The 22,816-nt window shown below is 33.7% G+C and overlaps 1 protein-coding gene across 3 annotated transcripts in view; it reads left to right on the forward strand.

Annotated features, from left to right (window-relative positions):
• The window catches only part of LOC107437628 (uncharacterized), a 72,847-nt gene extending 50,949 nt beyond the window's left edge, over positions 1 to 21,898 (forward strand). For 2 of the 3 annotated variants that reach the window (XM_016049708.5, XM_016049709.4), the window contains exons 3-5: positions 1,404 to 1,584; positions 4,308 to 4,447; positions 19,681 to 21,898. In XM_016049708.5, coding sequence (XP_015905194.3) covers positions 1,404 to 1,584; positions 4,308 to 4,447; positions 19,681 to 19,922 — 563 coding nt within the window. In that variant the 3' untranslated portion in view covers positions 19,923 to 21,898. Of the gene's footprint in view, positions 1 to 1,403; positions 1,585 to 4,307; positions 4,448 to 10,074; positions 10,213 to 19,680 lie in introns of those variants that run through there. The other variant, XM_071186791.2, reaches the window with a different exon arrangement.
• Positions 21,899 to 22,816: the final 918 nt, after the last annotated feature.

Genomic DNA, 22,816 nt, shown 5'->3' on the forward strand with positions numbered 1-22,816 from the left:
AATTCTCTACTTTAAAACTTTCAGCGACCTTCAGTTTGCGCTTGCGCGTTTAAAAAAAAAGAAGAAACTCGATAAATCTTTTACGAGTATTTGGTGCAAAGTTTCTTATTATCCCAAATTTAAGTTAAAGGAAAGAAAAAAATTTTCAGTTACACCGCAAATTGTGAAGTATGGATCTAGAAATATTTCCACGGTGCAACTGCACCAAACTTTTGGTGAAAGATTGGTATCCAGACCACCAACGGTTCCCAATGGGCTTTGGTAACCAGACGACCTAAGTGCAAAGCCGAGCACCATTACCGTAGAAAAGTTTAACAAGGACCAATACAACGCAACCTGGGTCCCTACGCAGGTTCTTCAAAGAAGTCACCCACCAGCTTTTTGAGAGCAGCCAGAGATACTTAACTTTGGTGTCTTTATGACCAATCCACTGCTGGACATCAATAAACACAATTAATATATAAGTTGATAGAATGGGAGAAGCAAACGTTAATGCGCGCATTAGATTTATTGCGGTAAACTTCCGATTTCCGATCCGTAACGGATTATCCTAGTTAATCTGAGGATTAACTAGGCAATGTATGCATTTTTTGACGGTTTTCGAGCTTTAGCTGTAACAGATCCATAAGTCTCGTGATCAGTTAGTTCCATTTTTGACAAACGTTGTCCTCGAAATGTCTTATCCATATTCCGAACGTAGCGTAGCGTTTTTAAAAAAAGTACTTAAAGGTGTTTTTTTTTATTGGATATTTTTAAAAAGTGCTTAATTTTCCCGTTTTAAAAATGAGATTTCCGCCACGCATTATGCAAAATCGTGGTTTTCACATTGTTCTATTCAAAGTTTTAACAATTCATTCAAACACGATATATTTCGGCTTACCGTTGGTCCGTAGCCCTACGGTCATTTAACATGTTTGATGAAATACTTGCGGGTCCACATGTGCGTCTACTGAGCTGAGTTGGGTGAGATTATTGCACTCTCATCTGCAACTCTGCTGCATTTTGATAGATATTTTCAATTTCAAGCTCCATTTTCCACCCTCTGAAATCGAACCGAAAAATCTCTCGATATTTTTAGGGTGGCTCATGTAATTAAGAAAAGAATTCTTTGTCAGAAACTAGTTATTTTCTCATGATCATGTAAAGTCTTTGGAAATTATTTTGTATTTTGTTAATCTACATAGGGCTTGAAAATATTTTTGGTGCTTAAAAAGTACTAGGAGCTTCGTGATTTAGTGCTTAAAAAGTAGAAGTACTTAAAAGTACTTGGTAAAGGTGCTTAACTTTTGTTGAGAGATTTGGCTACGCACCCTGTTAAAGGAATATTTTATTTATTGTTTGCGAAAAATTAATTTCAATTTTATTTATGAGAGTAAAAATATTTGACTGGATATTTTTTTCAGGTTCTTTAGAATGGTTGAAATTGGGAGGCAACCAGTTAGATTCAGTTCCGTCAGATTCTCTCCGTCGATTGGAAAAACTACGACAACTCGATTTGAGACAGAACAAAATATCGAAAATAACGGAAGAGGATTTCAAATACTACGGAAAGACACTAAAATTCATTTACTTGCAAAAGAACAGGTATGATTACGTTTTATTACTTTTCAACTGAAATAATTACAGTGTTTTTCATTTATATGCTTATCGTAGAACTCTCACGAATTTAAAAGATAACTACATTAAGTAATTACGTATTTTTTGAAGGTCCTATTATAAAAGGCTACAAAAAATTTTGCGAGAATAATTGGTAAATTTTTTTTTATTTAGAATATTATATGTGCAGTTTCTAGTTTTAGATATCGTTTCCTATTTATGAATTCGAATAAAATTAATATTAACCCTAAATCAGGGTTTCTTAACCTGTGGTTCATAAAACCCTAAGGAGTCCATGAGTTATATTTTGAGGGTCCGCTGACTACTTCTAATTTTTAAAACGTTTGGAAGCCTACCCGTTACTTGTAAAGTGAGCTATGGCAGCTATAATTCCGTTTGCTACTGTGTATCTTTACAAAGCGAGATTTTCCACATTTGTGACAATAAAAGCATAACATCCTAATCGATTGAATGTTGAATATGATATACACGTTGCTTTGTTGAAAATCATCCCCCAATTCAATTAATTAATTAAGGAAAAGCAGCAGCAACCTTCACATTAAAAATTTAGTATACTATTCAGGGGTCTGTTTAGAAGAAATTTGTGTCCGTTAACGGACCCTTCACAAAATATCTTTTCATAAAAATGGACCTTTCCCAAAATATTTTAACATAAAAACGGACCCTTCAGAAAATGATTTTTCTTTTAATCGGACCCTTCACAAATTTGTTTATCTTCATTATCGTTTTGTTAATCGAATAAACCCTTTCCAGGGCAGAAAACAAGAAAGATGGATGTAAACGAATTAAGTTTTGTTTTCGGCAGACGATTCTTCCATTATTCGTCCGAAATGAATATTCTGATTTCAGCAGTATAGGCTGAATACCAAATATTTGTATGTTGCATCTCTAATTTTGAAGCAGCAATTGCTCTTTATTTTTTAAAATTTAATTTTTTTATTATAATTTTACAGTGCTGAGTATAATCTTGTATCTATTTATAATTTAAAAACTCCTTGAAAAAGTTTTTTGCAATAACAGGACCCTATTTGCACAAATTCATAAAAGCAGGACCCTGGTTGAACGAATGTGACTTAACGCTTATTTTATATTCACAAATTGGGAGTAATTTTTTCACAATTTTATAGAAACAGGACCTTTTACAAAATGTCTGGACAGACCCCTGCTATTAGAATAATAAAATTAAATGTTTTCTAATAATTGATGTTTTTTGCAATAATTTTTTTCACAGGGGGGTGGTCCGTGACTTCTTGAAATTTTTTAAAAGGGATCCATTATATCAAAAAGGTTAATAAACACTGCCCTAAATTATATATATCTTCACTGTGTAACTAAAAATACATAAATTTTAGAATCGGTTAAAATTAACTAAATAATGAAGAAACAGATGAAACCCAAATTGATTGATAAACAAAAAAAAAACACTATCGGAAAACTAAAGAATCATTATTGATTTAGATGGAACTAAAACATCAAGATCAAATTGATTGCCAGATTACATATGGAAACATTATTTCCTTTCAACTCCTCTTTAATTTCCTTGATAACTGTTTTTTTTCGACATAAATTTGAAATAAATTGTTTGTAAAAATCTTTTTCAAAATTTTTATCTGGTATCTATCCCAATCAAATTAAATATATATATATATATATATATATATATATATATATATATATATATATATATATATATATATATATATATATATATATATATATATATATATATATATATATATATATATATATATATATATATATATATTTAAACCGAATGAAAGATTGATAAAGTGTATGATAGTGAAATGGAAAAGCTTAACATTTTGACCCTTGAAATTTTAAGCGTTTAACTTTCACAGCTAGTACAAAAAAAAATCATGAAGGTAGAATGAAGTAACAAAAACGAGTAATGGTTAAGCTAACTCATTCACTCAAATTCTCTAAAATATCACTTATTTCATTCAAGTTCTTTTGGTTTACTGTGCTCTTCGTAAATAAAATAAGCGTCTCATTGTTACTTAGTTTTCTCACCCTCCACTTCCCCCCCCCCCTCCGTTACTATGGTTTCTCCAACTCTTGTTTTTCACCAAAACAGCACATTTCACTAAGAAACTGGAATATAGTGGGGTTGTAAAAAAGCAAGATATGATGAAATCATTGTAAGAGAAAGGGGTAAAGTGGGTACTGAGAAAAAAGTACAGTCAAAACTACCTGAATATGTTAAAATGTTACGTGTTTCTGATTTTATACTAACACTAAGAAAGCTCAGTCATTTTTACCGGAGAGCATTAGTAATGATTTTTGTAAAATTAACAATAAATTATGGTTTTATACAATTTGATAAAATTTTGTAAACGTGATAACTTATTATGATGCATTAGAGCATGAGCAAGGCATAAAAACTATTTACTTAGTTAAATTTACTATTCAGATTTTTTTGTATTTTTTTAGTATATATATATATATATATATATATATATATATATATATATATATATATATATATATATATATATATATATATATATATATATATATATATAATTTTTTTTAAAAACATCATTACCATACAGAATTTTTTTATCCCTCTGAAACTACTTTGAGACGACTAATTCTAGACAATTCATAAATCGTTATTTTCTAGACTGATGTGATTTCGAAATGCATGTTGTTGTTTTGTTTTGTTCCAGACTCCATTCCATCGAAGTGAATGCTTTCTCGAATTTGGATTCGTTGGTATGGCTCTATTTACAATCCAATCAACTGACGTTGGCTCCATATGAGACATTCAGAGAAGTTTTAGACACACTCGAAATATTAGATCTCCACGGTAATTATCATTTGTTTTTAAGAATATTTTTTGTTAGGCTGTGGAACCTTAAATGATCTTTTGGCGATTGTTTGGCGAAAAATGTAGCATTACCAGAAAAAAAAAATTTGTTCGAAATGAATACGTTACTGTGAATGCCCGAAATTGGTTGTTGTTGACTTCCATCGTTGAATGTTGACTATCACAAGTGACTTTGGTAAATGTCCGAAACATATACACTATCTGGCCATTAATGACCGGACAACCCTCATTTCGGATACATGAGGTGCTAGTATCAAGTCAGTAGGGCGTAGGGCCGCTGCGCCCCCGAATCACAGCTGTAACCCTTCTAGGAAGGCTATCCACTAGGTGTTGGTACACGGCGGCAGGTATTGCCCGCCATTCTTCCTGGAACATGGCGAAGAGTTGAGTGGTGGTTTTGGAGCGTTGTGGTCTGGCCCTCAACCCGCGCTCCAACTCATCCCAGAGATGCTCAATTGGATTGATGTCGGGACTTTTGGATGGCCAGTCAAGCTCTTGCACCCCCATTTCATCAAACCAGTGCGAGATGGCATGTGCTTTATGAATGGCAGCGTTATCGTGTTGAAACACAAACGGGCCATTACCCGGGTGGGAAGCACCGAATTGTCCAGGATGTCTCTATACCCTTCTGCGTTCAGGGTTCGACGCACTAACACCAAGGGTCCAAGGCCAAACCATGAGAAACAGGACCACACCATAATTCCTCCACCGCCGAACTTCGCAGTGTCCGGTCATTAATGGCTAGATAGTGTACTAAGCCTAGTTAAGTTCCACTGCCCGGTATACATCTACCCGGTATGTGATACATCAATGTTTTTTTAAGGTTCAGTGCCACTACCCGGTATACCCAACACTGATGTTTTTTTAAAGTTGAGTGCCACTGCCCGGTATGATTTAACCGGTACTCCTAATCTATCCTTAGCAGACATTAAAATATCGAATAAACATTATAATATCAACGAATAAATTAATATCAAATCGGATGTAATAAATATTTCGGACATTCACTGAAGCGACTCAGTAATTGTTGACATTCGCCGGTAAAAGTCGACATTCTCTTGGTTCTTCGGCTATTCACGGTAAAAATGTACTAACCGAAAAAAAGAATTCGCGCTAATTACTTTGAATTTGTTCTTGTTGGATGCATATGCTGAAAATTAATCAGGTTAACTAAATTAAAAAAAAGAACTGTTATAAATGTGTTGAGAACAGTGATCGGAGAAAAGTAATTCTTTATTCTTGAATTTAGCTATTTTATTTTGGATTGAAAAACTCGATACGAACTAATTACCCCATTTCATTATATAATAAATATATTATGTTTTTTTAAAAAAAATTTTCTACTCTTTTACTAAAGTTCATAAAATAACCATACATTTCGAAAGCATTTTAATTTCATAAAAACAACGGAAATATCAAATAATTTATGGATTGTTGATTGCATATAAATATAATTAGTACTGGATAAAAAAAAACATAACTTTCGAAACGCTGTAATCATTCCACTGAGGGTTCCGTCGAGCACCTTTTGGAAACTGTTGGTATAGCTGGATTTTCCCCAACAAAATATTCGCACCAAACAATCCCAGCAAAAATCCTAACTTACGGAAGCCTTGTAATCATTCCACTGAACCTTAGGGTTCCTTAGAACACCTTTTGAGAATCGCTGGTCGAGTGTGTTTTTCCAAAAAAATATATGATTTTTGAACAACAAATGTATGTTACGACCTATTTTGTTCTGTTGTCTAAATTTATTTTTACAAGTGTGTGTTTTGTATTTAAACCAGATTTCTGAATTGAAAATTTTTCACCTGGCCGCGCAAGATTACTCGACTTCTAATAAAACTATTAAATTAAAACTTGATAGTTGATTTGAGTATACCATGTTGCTTATGTTCATTGTATAGAACTTGAATATTGATGAATATTTTTCTATTTTCTTTGATAATTTTTTTTATAAAAATTCAAAAACTTAATATTTTTTAAATTTAAACCTTAATATTTTTTAAATCAGAAAATCCTCAGCGGCCATGTCGTATAATTATGCGGCATGTAAAAGATCCCTGGAGTGCCTCATTGGCTCTTGGCATTTCCGGCAAAGTTAAATTCCTAGTGCACTTTAGCATCCAAATAGAGTCACGGTGCTGCCATCTAGTGTGGCAGAAACTAGGCGTCCGAATTAACATGGCCAACGGTATCTCACCCATTGTGGTCTCCTGAAAGAGTGGATACCACTTCTGGAGAACGCATTAGGTCTGCTCATCGGGAAGACTGATTGTGCAGCTCATAGGAAATAAAAAAAAATTATATATATATATATATATATATATATATTTTAAATTTGAAAAATGCTTTTTATATCTGAATAGGCCGGCCAGGTTGCCGAGCGGTTAGCGTGCCTGACTGCGGAGCCAATGGTTGCGGGTTCGAATCTCGCTCTCTCTTTCTGTTCTATGTCCTTTCTTCTGTGTGATTGTGTGAATGTAACCCGGCCTATAAACGGGTTTCTGGTTGTATGACGTGGGCGACGCTACTCCACTGCCGTGACTTAGCCATATGTGCTCACTGGGTAATAATAAGAGAGTAGCAATTCTGGCATTTCTGAGGCCAATGGGAAATAGACCCAAGTGCCCGCCATTAATTAAAAAAAAATATTTCAATTATATACAGGCTAGTGGAAAGCGTGTTTAGAAGAGTGTAAGCTTTAATCCCAGAAAGCATGTAAACCTTACGGCAACCTTGTGTCAGAATTGTATTTTTATTGTCACGAAAATGTTTGTACTAAAAACCTTTTTTCAATAAAGCAAAAATATTGCAGTTTCAAACCTTTCATCCTAAAAGGATAAAAAAAATGGTTTTTTAAAGCTTTTTTTAAAAGTATTGTCACTTAGGTCGATAATGACGTTTTAACTGACGTCACACTAGCGATAGGATCAAATTACATTGTCCATTAAAATTTCAATACAAGGTGGATTTTAGCTGAGCATAGAAGACGTTGCGAAAAGAAACCTTATAATTACCCAGATTTAAGATTATTTTCAACTTATGACTAGCTTTATTCAAGGATTTTTTCACGTTAAGACAACCTCGATTTAAGGTTTATATATAGAAGGCTGTTTTCCGAGGTTTTGGATTAGGGTAATGTGAGTAGAATAGAGCAGATTGTGACAGATATCGTTTTAAGATTAGAAGGTTTTCACGTAAACCGCATAAAAACCTTTTTTGGTTTACATTAAAAGGCTGATTGAAAATAAATCTTATTTTGCTATCAGGGAATGATCTTTCGGTCTAAAATAATTGAATATGAATAAATCTCGTTTCTGTTTTCTACCACAGGTATCTTAATACTTACTGATAAATAGAGTGTATCTGAGCTCGCTAATAATGCAAGATAAATTTAATGGACAAGCATTTATAAGCAAACTTCCTAAAAGGATTCATATTTTTATTGGTTATTTCTAAAACCAGCATCAAAACACTTTGGAAAGAAAGCTGTTGCCAATACACATGCAGTTATCGATCAACGGCAAGAAACGTCCAATTTCCTAATGTGTCCCCGCAAATGATGGAACTCAAATGACTCCTAACATTTATTTTTGGCTACCGAGATGTGATTTGGTAAGAAAATTTAAAGTATCTCGGCTATCATTAAGCCACCTGATTTATAAACTTAACTTCCGAAAAGCAATCCAATAGGGAAACACTCTGCCATTAAGGAATTCTTATAGAATAAAAGTTCATTAAGTTTTCTAGGAATTTGTTTTTCTTGGACTAACGGAAGATTTGAAGTGCAATAATATTCTACCCCTTTCCCTCCGCCACCTGACCATTCTTCTATTTGCATAATCACTTTGGATCGAACGTGTATTTATACTATACCATTTACAGTAATGCTTTGAGGGCAACAGGTGGCATCACATCCTTAGTTAAGTGGATATCTAGAAAACGTTTTTATTTTGCTAAAAATGTATAAATATACTGCAATTAATTTGCTTTCGAACGGTAAAAAAATCTCGATTAAAATGCCAAATAAGAAATTAATTTCGTTTCTGTATTAATAATTCTGTATTATTTCCGTTCTGATAATAATTTCCCTGTATTAAAATTCAATTGATGCTAGAACTTCGAATGCCAATTTTTTTAACGTACTTTTCAAACGATTATAAGCTTATGAACTTTTCAAACGATTATTAACTTAAAAATACATCAAGTTTGTAACACTTTTTCTGAACCGTTAATTAAAATAGCGCCCTCTATAATATAAATGAATCGAAATGTTAATTTCTATGAAATTCAGTTTTAAGAGAATGAAAATCGTTTTCGTCGGTTTGTCAAACAATTTTTTTTTTTTTAATAATTAGAAGGTGAATCCAACGCTCTATTGTCTTGACTCTTAAAAAATTTGCCAAAATCGAGAACTGTTTATTTGTTTAAATTATATTAATAATCTCCTAACATTGGCGATTTTTTAGAAAAAGTTTAAAAACTTTTTTTAAAATTCTTAAGATATCTGATTTTACGTTTAAGATAAATTAAAAGTATGTTCAATCTACAAACATTTAAAACTATTCAGTGATTTTTATTGAAGTGGGAAAATTCTCGCTATATTGGCGATTTTTATTAAAAGAAATTAATCCTTTTTGTATAGTTAAACTTTTTTGCACGTTTTAAAACACGGAAAATTGTTCACGACAATATTTATTTTTAAATTAGAGTTTTAGTGTATTTTTTTTTCTTAATTTTTCTTTACGTCTTTGAAAAACACACTTAAAAACGTATTCATCAATCGCGGTAAACTTGAAAAAAAAAAGAGAGCCAAAAGGGAATGCTCGAACACCACATTCTTCGGAATCTTATCACCCAAAGCACAGCCAGAACATGCGATATTATAGTTTTTTGTGTTTGTTTTGCGCATCGATAACAACAGAATTATATAAATTTGAGACGATTATTGGTCGTGACTGTATCGAGAATTCCTACATCTTTACAGCCTCCTCGAATTAATGTAAATATTTTTTTGTCAAACGTTATTGAATAACACAACAGTACTAAATATTCTGAAATATGCATACATTTTTAAAAATGTTCCAAAAAATATTTCCAGAAAAAAAGAAAATCAGAGATAACAGCACATTTTCAAGTGTCGAACGTGAGTGTTATCGTCCGTGAAATCACGATCATGAATATTAGTTTTCTTTTTAGCTTTCTATTCTTTTTAAAAAAGAGAAAGCTGGCTTTAATGAGAAACTCATTATTCGCTTTCACCACTTATAAACGCTTTTATGAGTTTAAAGGATGTGCTAATTACTTTGAAAAATAATCCCCTCTTTTGTTTGACGCTACTATTTGTCTAACCCTGCAGAAGCCCCCTTCCCCATGAATATTTATTGCTTACTTACTCAGCTCTCGTCTATTTAGTGAAGAACCATCCTTACTAAACAGACGATACTGCAAAGTATCGCAGCTGGCGGAGGCTTTTTTTTTCTTTCTTTCCTTGAAGCATTTCTTAAGATTATTTTTTTTGTTTTTAAATTTAATGCATATTTATTAGAAAGAGTTAGTAAAATCTGTTGAATTTAAACTATTTTATTTTTGTCGTTTTTTAGTTCCAGCTGTTTTGCTATAAATGATTGATGCAGGGGGAATATCGTAACGAAGATCTCGAAGGATTTATATTACTAAGAGAATTATACGCTTTTCTTTCTGCTCAAAAATATTTTTGTTTTTCTATATAATATATAATCGCTTCTCATTGTTGTCTGTACATGCTTATATAACATGCAAACCACATGATTTGTATCTCCAATATAAACAAGAAATATAAAAAAATTTTTTAAAGTGAATTCCATTTTATAAATTCCATTTTAATTACTTTTTATTAAATAATTAAAAAATCTTCTCCCATATAAAACAAAAATTAATGAATTAAATTTAATGAATGAATTAATATTTAAAAAAACTGTATTCACATCAAGTATCATCCACTCACTACAAGTTTTAAAAAAAATTGTTTGAACTCGAGTGTATGAATAAAAAGTATTTAATTAACGATTGAAAATTTGAGCAAGATATAGGGAGAGTGTGAACTAATAGTAGGAATTGGAAAAAAAAGGCGCGTGGTATCAGACAATTATAAAAGTATAAATTGGGTGGCGTGAACCACACGTGCTACCACGCAATGTTCTTTATTGAATGTATCTGACACAGCTAATATAAAATAATTCAATATTTAAATGTGCGCAATAGACTATTTTTTTTAGTTCAAATAGAGCTATAAGTTAGAAATGATCACTGATGTTATTTTTAAAATATGTGAAAAACTGAATAGCTTATAGTAAAATTTAAAAGAACGACTAACCCTTAACCAGTAAAAGGCCTGGTTTCTTAAGGCCTGGTTTCTTAGGACAGGACGCCGTCAGCTGGAAATCAGCGCTAACCTCTGATTGGTCCATTTGGGAGTTTGATAGTATACGTCATCGAACGCTCATCTTGAACTACAATTGCCGTCGAACTCAACTGCAATTGGATTACAACGTGACGTTAACCACAGAAGCAATGGCGGACAACATTTAACAGCACATTGAAATCAGCCAAGATTTTGATTTTGACATTAAACATAGCTTCTTCATTAAGCATAGCACTCTTCATTTAGCTCAGCTATAATATGTTTTTTCTTGGACAAAGTCATTATTTGTTCTCAGAAACACTGGTAGACAATAACAAAATCAATACAAATTCAAAATAAATATTTGTTTACGTTATTAACGCATGCGCAATGAGAGATAATGTCTGCGTTGGACCGACTGCTCACGCTGAGCTAACAAAAAAGTATTTTTTTGGCGTCAGCTCTACGTCAACTTTCCGCTGACGCCCAGGTAAGGCGCTTGTCCTAAGAAACCAGACCTTGAGGACATGCGCCTCATCTGGAAGTCAGCGTTAAGTTGATATAATTTTGACGCCATAAAAATACCTTTTTGTTAGCTCAGCGTAAGCAGTCGGTCCAACGCAGACATTATCTCTCATTGCGCATGCGTTAATAACGTAAACAAATATTTATTTTGAATTTGTATTGATTTTGTTATTGTCTACCAGTGTTTTAGAGAACAAATAATGACTTTGTCCAAGAAAAAAACACATTATAGCTGAGCTAAATGAAGAGTGCTGTGTTTAATGAAGAAGCTATGTTTAATATATGTCAAAATCAAAATCTTGGCTGATTTCAATGTGCTGTTGGATGTTGTCCACCATTACTTCTGTGGTTAACGTCACGTTGTAATCCAACTGCAGTTGATTTGGACGACAATTGTAGTTCAAGATGAGCGTTCGATGACGTATACTATCAAACTCACAAATGGACCAATCAGAGGTTAGCGCTGATTTCCAGCTGACGGCGTCCTGTCCTAAGAAACCAGGCCTTAAGAAAATTCAATTTCGTTTTTCACTCATCCCTAATTTAATGAATGAATTAATATTTGAAAAAAAAAATATATTGACATCAAGTGTGTAATTCACTACAAGTTCTAAAAATTGTACTTGAACATGACTGGATAAATCAAAAGTATTTTATTAATGATTGATTTTGTTCAGCGTGGCATTGTTATAAGTTACAAAAGATTTATTTGCCTGTATAATATTTCTCCATTCCTTATTTATAAGTATTTGGGTCATATTCAAAATTCTTGTATATTGGTCATGTCCCTTGACTAATTAATTTTAATTATTGAAATAAGATTCCAAATAATATTTTTAAGCATTCGAATTAATTAATGAACTATATGTTTTTAGTGAATGAGGATACATAGAAAAATTAGGATTTTAAATATAATACCTGTGTAATATCTTTTTAATCCGTCAGATACAACTAAATTGATATGTCCCAATCTTTTTATTGTCAGTTTCTCAACTTCAATTAAATCGACTGTTAATAGAAAATAATTTAAATTTATCTAGTTGAGAGAATTATAATATATATATAATATTATTTTTAAATTTACAATACCCACCTGTGTTAATATTTCGTCAATTCAGGCATTTTACAAGGCTGATTTGTTGGCCACTCTTTCAGGGACACCGTGTTAGGTGAATCAACGTTTCTCCCACAGTAAGGACAGATAGTAAAGGCAATGAATTAAAATCCATGCCTTGCACGGGATTCGAACTCAGAACCTTTCCTTTCTTAAATTAAACATTCGTTGCCGAAAACGGCATAAAAAATCGAAGGTTAGAAAAACAAATTCGAAAAAAAAGTTTAATAATAACAAACTGGCTCATGTAATCATGAATAAATAATTCTTAATTATTCCCTTATATTAAATGTAAGCCAATTTCTAATTCAAACACAGTTCGAACATAAGTGTAATTTAAGTTCGTCGCCAGCAAAGTTCGTTACCTTAAAGTAGTGAAGTAGTTACTACAATTCCAAAGTAGTTAGTAGTAGCTACATTTAAAATATGTGGTTTTAGTCAACTACATTTGTAACAAAGCAGTTGCAGTTGTAGTAAACTACAAAAATAAGGTAGTTTCGCAAACCACTGGTTAAGACATAACCTTTTGGTTTTAATCTTTATCTTACAAAGAACTCTCGCCCCTAAATTATTGACGAATCGGTTAAAATGGCGTGGTTTCAGATGTGGAATTCCTTTTTTGCTCTTCAACTTTACTTTTTAACATGATTATTTTTGTTGGCGTTTTCACGAGACAAAAAACATCCCCCCGAATAAAAAAAAACCTCGGCGTATTTCTAGAATAAATCAATATACACCACTTTTATCTTCGATTGAATTTTTATTCAAACCTCAGCGCGGTCGGAAGTGGGGGGGGGCTGCAATTGAAATAAATTCTCCTCCAAAACACCTAAGAAACTTTTTTTTTTTTTGCGCTAGGCATTCGATTTTACGAATATGCGCTTTTTCTAGATCTTTGGGGCTTGTGTAATTCGATTTGAATAATATATGATTTTTATTTACTAAAAATGGTTCAACGTTGCTTCCGTATAAGAGAGGCTTTTTTTTTCTTCTTCAAATTCCTCTTCTCCCAAAGGAAGTTATTCATAATTCTAACTTACCCGTTAGAGTTCTCCGAAGAAAATTTATTTTACGCACGATCTGAGAATATATATATTTCTTCTTCCTTGAAATTGCGTGTATTTCTCATCTATATTCAAGAATTTGGGATGATTTTTCCCCCGAAAAAGCAACAACCTTGCAAGCGTAAACAACTTTATTTTTCTTTTAATCTCATTTTTCAAAAATCACAAATCTTCTATCAAAAAACTGGAACAAAATTACATAAGGCATTTTTAGTAGAGATATGAGCTTTTTTTTGCGAAATAAAGTGTATTGAGTCATAGGATGAGTTGCAACCGAATAGTGAAAAGAAGGGGGGGGGGCAAGTATTGTTTTTGATATCTTTTTTTTTCTAATGTCCGCCTTTTTGACATTCGTCACTCAGGTATCAGGACTTGTTGCCCACTTTTTCAGGGGTATTATACTGGGTGGGTCAACATACAGTATCTGACCATATTATTAGGCGCACTATAAGATTCTATGCAAAATCAAATCATCAGCTGTATTGTTTTTACGTGACTGAAACCTGTTTGTACTTGTTTACGCTACTGTATCAATGGGTTAACATAGTAATGCTATACGTTGAAAATAAACACAAATAGGAAGTATATAAAAAATCTCTTGAATAAAAACCCATTACATTTATGTTTAAATATAAAAGTATTGCATAAAAACTCGGTGCAAATCATGTCATTATTCAAAAACTACAGTACGTCTAATAATTTAGTCTAATTATTATAATATACTAATATAATACCTGATATAATAAATATTCTATATTTATATAATATATCGTCTAATGTCTAATCGTCAATCGTCTAATCGTCAAATTTATATTAGATATCGTCTAACTTAACCCATTGATTCACTAACGTAAACAAGTGCAAACTGGTTTCAGTCACATAAAAACAATAAAGCTCTGTAGTATCACCTGATGATCAGATTTTACATAGAATCTTATAGTGCGTTTAATAATTTGGTCAGGGACAGTAGCTCCTACAGTAAGAGATAGTACAGAAAATGAAGAAACATCCATGCCTTGTCCGGGATTCGAACCCAGGACCTTTCTGATGTGAGGTCAGCTCCATGACTACTACACAGTCCGATCGGCTTGTTTCTGATATGTTTAACAAGATTTGATAACAACTACGTTGAGGTCAAAATGTTACATAATAAGAATTGCAATAGCAAGCATTTTATCTGACGTGGTGAACAGGATCAATCACGTGATCTGACGTGATAAACAAGACGACGTCTGAGGCGTTTGGGAAGTTAATTGGTTAACAAGCGTTTTATCAAACACGTGATCTATAAGTTTAATCATATGATGCATTTAAATTCATATGCTGATATAATAACACATGATTCGTTAAAAAAGCGAGACCAAATATTTGAAATGATGTCAAGCGTCATTGTTGATTAACGGGATTTGTATAATTTCCTTCACCTTTTTTAACAACTCGTTTCTATGTCTAAGAGAATATGGAAATTTTTAATCGAAATTAAACTAAAAAAGGAATATACACAGTCCAGTCACATTAATGTGACCACTACCTACTTAAAATGTCAACGTGAAATAACCAATCATGGAAGGCAGGTGGCAGCACAGTACAGTGGAGTGTATATAAAGGATGCCCTTGGGCGTCGGAAAGCATTTCAAACGTTGACGTAATGCAGTAACGTAGTGATTTATCCGACGTCCAAAAGGCCATGATTATTGGCTTTCGGATCAAGGGTGGAAGCATTTCGTAAACAGCTAATTTTGTGAACTGTTCACGTGCCGCTGTGGTAAAAGTATACCATGCATAGCAAAAGGACGCAATCCAAAATCAGAAGGCGTGGCACTTGTCTTGCACCACGGGCTATAGATGACAGAGGCGAAGGAAGGCCACGGAGATGCGTTCTGGCGAATAGACGTGCAAGTGTTGAGCAACTGACCGCCCAGATGAACCAAGGGGCTACCAAGAGTGTATCCTCAACTACGGTTCAGCTAACATTGCTGCGCATGGCCCTCCGCAGCAGACGCCTGGTTCATGCACCTATGCTGACTGCTGTTCATCGGCGACGAAGGCTGGAATTTGCACGCCAGTACCGCAACTGGACGTCCACAGTGTGGCGACAGGTGGCTTTTTCCGATGAATCACGTTTTATGCTCCATCGGACAGATGGATGTTGCGTATACGACGTAAAACGTCTAAAAGCAAACACCCTGCAACAATTGCCGGAAGGATCCAGGCTGGAGGAGGGAGCATTTTAGTTTGGGAATGCTTTTCCTTGCACTCACTGGGTCCACTCATCGCTGTGGAAGGTACAATGGATCAGCACAAGTACGCATCTGTCCTTGCGGACCATGTCCTCCCCTACATGCGAATGATTTTTCATCAGAATGATGGCATCTACCAGCAGGACAATGCGAGGTGTTATACAGCTCGCAGTGTATGTGCGCGGTTCGAAGAACATCAGGATGAGTTTACAGTAATTCCCTGGCCAGCAAACTCACCGGATTTAAGCCCAATCGAGAATCTGTGGGACCACCTCGATCGGTTTGTTCGCGCCATGGATCCTCAACGGCGTAATTTATCACAACTGGCCACGGCACTGAAGTCGGCATGGTTCAGCAACCCAGTAAATATCTTCAGAAAATTAACTGACTCTCTTCCTGTAGGTCTCGCAGCTGTTCGTTCTGCCAAAAATGGTTATTCTGGCTTTTGACAGGTGGTCACATTAATGTGACTGGATTGTATATATATATATATATATATATATATATATATACAGTAGAGCGCCGATTATCCGAACTGCTCGGGACCGAATGTGGTTCGGATAATGAAATGTTCGGATAATTGGAAAGTTGTTTAAAACCTAGTTTAAATGATTATTATTTATTCACCAACTTCCCTTCACACTTTTTCTAGGCTTAGAACTGGCAGTACTATCTAAAATAGCTCTGACGAGTTTAAGATTTTTTTTTCAATTTTTAAATAAATTTTTTTAAATTTTTTTTTCAATTTAAATCATTTTTATCATATTTAAGCTTTTTTTATAATTTTTTTTGTCAATTACTGATTTTACCACATTTTTCTTTATTTTCCATTGCAAAAGATATCCAGCAAAGACTTTTGTTTCGAAGAACATGCTCTTTTTTGTGCAACCATATCCCTTATTCTTTTTAAATAAATCAACTGAATTGGATCAACATCATTTTGACGTTCTAGGCAATTCATTGCAATATCCAATGAATTGCATGCTTCTTATGAGAAGGTTCACGATCTTGAACTTGATTACGTACTTCTTCCTCTTAATCTGAGGAGTTCCGATTTTCATTCAAAATTTCAGAAACAATTTCATGATCAATCCCGAGTCGTTTTCAGTGTCTCGACACCAGTCTTCTATTTCTTCTGCTGTATAACATGGCATATTTTCACCCGAAAGATCTACCGATTCACAAACTGCAGTTTTGTTTGTTTTTCTGTTAAGAATTTTATTCCAAGATTTAAGATTCCAAGCACTGTAATCACTAATCATTAATCATGAGTGACAACTACCCATCCCCCCAATTGTAGAATTTCGGCACTTATCTATTCATAAACACATTTCGCTTTCCAACAATTGTCAAAATGAAGCTCGCATTCTTTGATGATAATTTTCAGTTGAAGAGGGCTAAAGGGGTATGTAGGCTACTATAAGAAAACTGCTGAAAAAGGTTGTAAATTAAATATGGTCTTCAGATGTAGTGGATATTATCTATTCCTCTAAATTTAGAAAAATTGTCGATAAGTTAAAAAAAAATTCTAAACTTAAAAAAAGAGAAGAAGAAAAAAAGCGAATTCGGACATAGTTCGGATAATTGGACGTTCGGATAATAAGGGTTCGGATAATCGGCCCTCTACATAGTCAATTCCTACTTAGGTCAAGAAATTTTTATTTTATTTTAGTTACTTTTTATTAAATAATTAAAATCTTTTCTCCCTTATGAAACTAAAATCAATTAATTACATTTAATTAATGAATTAATATTTGAAAAAAACTGTATTAACATCAAGTGTGTAATTCACTACAAGTTTAAAAAAATGTATTTGAACCTGAGTGAATGAATAAAAAGTATTTTTTTAAAGATTTAAAATTTGAACAAGATAAACGGGGAGTGTGAACTAATAGTAGAAATTGAAAAAGGAATATGCATTTGTTTCCGAATGGTAATTTAACCTTTTGTTTGAGGTCCAGGTTTATAAATAATTCCATTTTCTATTGTCCCTTTTTTAAAAAACTTTTTCTGATACTTATTTATTTTAAGAAATCTATAAATCGCTAACGCTAATTGAAAACAAAAACGACATAAAATAAAATTGCAAAAACTCTTCTTTTTTTCCCAAAAGCGAGTTTGTTTTAATCATGTTTTTAAATTATAATTGTGTAAAGAATGCTTAATTAAACATCCAAACCAGATATTACTTAAAAATATCTTGAAAATAATTTCCCCTCTATTTAGTTTTAAGAGGTGGGAAGTAATTGTGTATTTATTAATTGACGGGATTTTCTCTTTATACTTTTTTTTTCCGCCTTTGCTGAATGACAGATTTTCTTTTTTTGTCTAGTAGATAAGTCTTTTTAAGCATGACATGTAAATCCTTAAACATGTCTCCTCAGTTACCATGACAGCTTTCATTTTTCTGATATTTTTTTTATTTTGAAAAAAAGCTACAACGAGAACAAAAGTTGTTTACTTTTCTGGACAGTTAAAATCATTTACAGAATGGATTAAGCGTCACAGTTAATGGAGTTTTAATCTGTTTTCGAACATGTCACGCAATAAACTGATCATATTATCCGTAGAAGTGTAAATAGTCTTACCGTTAAATTTTCTTCCGGTTTGAGAGGATGAACGTTAACTGAGGTAACCCTGAAAGTTTTTAAAAAAATAAATTTTAGATTAAACAGTTTTGACAGCTACCAATAGGTTCAAAGTAAGTAAATAAAAAGAAGTAGGTACTTTATTTAGGGCGCACTAAAACGTCACTGTCTAGGAAACATACCTAAGAATGATCTAAACATTACAATTTCGATCCGCTTTAGTAGTCTGTGTAAAGTCTACAATAGTTTCACGAAGACACGCACCCTGGCTCCCGCCGCAGGCTGATCAGAGTTTTCACCCACCGGTTCTTCAATGACCATAGCCTTCCATAGCAATTTAGTCCAAGTTTTTTACCTAAGCCGTGATGGCTCAGGGGAAAGAGCGTTCATCTTTCAATAAGATAAACCGGGTTCGAATCCCAGTGATGGCTTGTCGATACGAATTCCACATCGGGAGAGGACACATAAAGCGGACTTTGTGCTGACGTAAAATATCCTCAGTTGTAGATGGATCATGGGTTAGAGTTCCATTGCCGTCTGGCTAACCGTATACTTCCTATCACTTTATGAAAAGGTTAAGTGCCGGAGTGAACTGATCGTAAAGACACTGTTCCTAGTTGAACACCGAAGTCAAGCATCACTGGCTGCGGTCAGTGTGCGGGTGGGTGAGTACTTTGATCAGCCTGCGTAGGGACCGAGGTTGCACGGTATCGGTCCTCGTTAATATGTTCTACCGTTAAGTGCTCAAATTCGAGCAGGTCGTCGAGCTACCAGAGTAGGGGAGCCATCCCCTCTGCAGATGATCAAAATTGCGATTTTCTTGTCTTCGGATCATCCTCAGGGATGTTTCCCAGACCGTCGCCTATAGCCCATTGTGCAGCTCGAATACGCCATCTAAAGAGAAAACCACTTCCATGCTTTTGGCCCTTCCCTTTTCCCTTTCCTACTCTTTTCCGTTGCATAAGAATGCACTACGGTATTGTTCCTTATCTTAATATTTTTCGTATTAATTTGTTAAAAATATTTTTTTAAATGTTCATGACGCTTTGTTTTAGAACTATGCTTAATGTAGTTTTGAGTTCCCTACAGTTTCCTAACTTAAAAGATTTTTATCTATTTGAAAATCAAGACAGAAACTAACGTACATCCTTCTTCTATGACTCTCCACACTCTAATGGTGAAAGCATGCGAAGTGTTGCCATAGGTAGAGAGTTCTGCTGTACGCCACCTTTAACCCATTTCCATTCTCAATAATGTAGTTTTGTTTTTTAAGCAAATACATTCTTTTCTTTTCAGAAAATCCTTTTCACTGTGACTGTCGTATATCTTGGTTCCGTGACCTGGTGCAAGAACAGAAAGTCGTGAGCATGCCAAGGGAAACGCGTTGCAGTACACCACCAGCACTCAGAAGTAAAGCCGTTTCTTATGTCACTTCAGAGAATCTTGGCTGCATTAATGGCGGATGGAACTATGAGGCTTCTCTCTTCACAGTTTTCTTTCTATTCTATATCGTGATGAATTCCTTTGATGTTGTCTGACTGTTTAGTATTTGTACCTATCAAGTTATGTCGCCAAAACAGTCACTCTCTGCTTCTACAAATCATCAACAGTCGCGGAATGAAGAATTTTCAATTTTGGTTTGCTTAAGGTTATCAGGGGTCATTTTAGGATTCATTCCATAAATGATTTTATCATAAAAACAGACTCTTCACAAAACATTTTACCCTAATATCGCATCCTTCACAAATAACATTGTAAAAACGGCATTTAAAACATTATTTTATCGTAAAGACGGAACCTTCGCAAACTATATTACGGTAAAATCCTAGAATAACCCACCTTTTGGCGACTTTTTGAAATCTCGCCAAGTTGGCGATTATTACTGGGATCAACGTTGCTTTTTGATTATTAAAAAAACAATTAAAATTATTACAAATTTATTACAATATTTTTTTATAGAATAAAAAATAACTTACCTTTACTCTGGTGGCTCATCTTTTGACACTTTCAACCGGTACCGCACGAAAAAAAAATTTAAAAAATGAAATAACGGTAATAAATAATGATAATAATAACGGTAATAAATGAAATAAAGGTTAAAAAATGAAATAATAACGTTGATTCTAGCAGCAAGAGAACAGAAGCATAATTGGCGAAAAAATAAACTCTTTTACTTATTTTCTAACGTATTCCAACTTTCGCGTAGGTATACATATCAAATAACCAATTAGGTTTAAGAATTTTGGTGGTGTGATCGGACGATTAATAATCTCCCGGAAATATCTTCCGGAAACCTAGTTCGGCGAGATTTCAAAAACTTGCTTGGCGATATTTAAAAAAATCGCCCCGAGGTGGGCTATTCTAGGATCCACCCCAAATCCTTCATAATATATTTTACCTTTTTCAAATTATATTATTGTAGAAACAAACCTTTCACAAATTATATTATCGTAAAAACGAACTTTTCACAAAGTATTTTACCATAAAAACTAATCTTACGCAAATTTCTTGATAGTGAAGAAAGAATTATCACAAAGTATTTCACCGCAAAAACGGATCGTTCGTAAATTACAGTTAGAACGGACTCTTTCACAAGATAATTTACCGTAAAAACAGATTTTTCTCTAATTATAGTGTCGTAAAAACAGACCTTTTACTAAATGAATTATCGTAAAGACGGAATCTTCTTTTACAAAATTCTTTTGAAAAAAAGGAGTTGACTACGTCTTTAAATTACAATTTTAAAACTACAATTCTTTAAAAGTTTTTGAGATTTTTGTGTCCTCTCACGTAGAACAAGTAATATATATATAAAAAAAATTAAAAGTCAATTCCTACTTAGGTAAACAAAGAAAAATTTTTATTTCATTTTAGTTATTTTTTATCAAATAATTAAAATTTTTCTCTCCTATAAAACTAAAATTTATTAATTACATTTAATGAATGAATTAATATTTGAAAAAACTGTATTAACATCACTTGTCATCTACTGCAAGTTTAAAAAAATGTATTTGAACTTGAGTGTATGAATAAAAAGTATTTTTATTAACGATTGAAAATTTGAACAAGATATAGGGAGAGGGTGAACTAATAGTAAAAATTGAATAATGGCCCCTTGTTGTCTTTCATTTAAGCTTTTTTAAATGATGACCAGACTTGGGAGAAAATAAAACAGTTGAAATTTTGCTGGCATAACTGAAAGCTAAAAAATGAGCAGAACTTACAACAAATGATACCGAATTCATGAAATGACTCATATATACCCAAATAAAGACATTCAACGCAACAAAAAGGGTGAAAATACGACTGTTTATTGGAGCACATTATATGAATATGGAATATTTTATAAAAGAATAATGGTGTTCCATAAAATAAAAAATGACGGTGTGTTGATGAATGTGTCAAAGTATTGTTCTGTGTTAACATTCCTTTATCTATAAGTGTTGTGTCTCGTAATATATATATATATACATTGTTTGTTGTGTTCGAATTAAAATTCACACTTTACACCAAACATGTGGCGAATTTTTTCTTTCTTTCCTTTCACACAATCAAACCTCGTGGCAAAAAAATGTGTTGCTTTCAGATTAAAACACAATTTTTGTTGTTTTTGAAACTCATCCTCTTGGTGTAGGAAGGCCTACACTAGGTCTAAAAGACCCCGTCGCCTTAGAATATGGAAAATCTTCTCTGGCTCAATCAACAGCTGCCTCCAGGAAGCTCCTAAATAAATAAGATAGGTAGATACTTTATTTACGTCGCTCTAGAGCTGCACAATAGGCTATTGGCGACGGTCTGGGATTAAAACACAATTTTTGTTGTTTTTGTTACTCATCCTCTTGGTGTAGGACGGCCTACACTAGGTCTAAAAGACCCCGTCACCTTAGAATATGGAAAATCTTCTCTTGCTCAATCAACAGCTGCCTCCAGGAAGCTCCTAAATAAATAAGATAGGTAGATACTTTATTTACGTTGCTCTAGAGCTGCACAATAGGCTATTAGCGACGGTCTGGGAAACATCTCTGAGGATGATTCGAAGACAAGCCATCACAATTTTAATCCTCTGCAGAGGGGTTACCCTGCTTTGGTAGCCCAACGACCGGCGCGAAGTCGAGCACTTTAGGGTAGAACAGCTTAACGAGGACCAGTACCGTGCATCCTTGGTTTCTACTCAGGCTGATCAAAGTGGTCACCCAGGCGCTTACTGAGAGCAACCAGTGATGCTTGACATTAATGTTCCTACGGGAACCGTGTTTTTACGATTAGTCCACTGCGGGACTAAACAATTAAGAAGGTGAAAGGCCGGGATAGCCTGGTCGGTAGGGCGCTGGGCCCATATCCAAGAGGTCGTAGGTTCGATCCTCGCCGGCCGAAGACTCCCCGTGTAGTAAATGGTGACTGATGCACGTTAAATCTGTCGAGTCTCAAAGTC

This window comes from Parasteatoda tepidariorum, chromosome 9 (genome assembly GCF_982258835.1).
Source record: "Parasteatoda tepidariorum strain Cologne lab strain chromosome 9, Ptep-v5.0, whole genome shotgun sequence".
Classification (NCBI taxonomy): domain Eukaryota; kingdom Metazoa; phylum Arthropoda; class Arachnida; order Araneae; family Theridiidae; genus Parasteatoda; species Parasteatoda tepidariorum.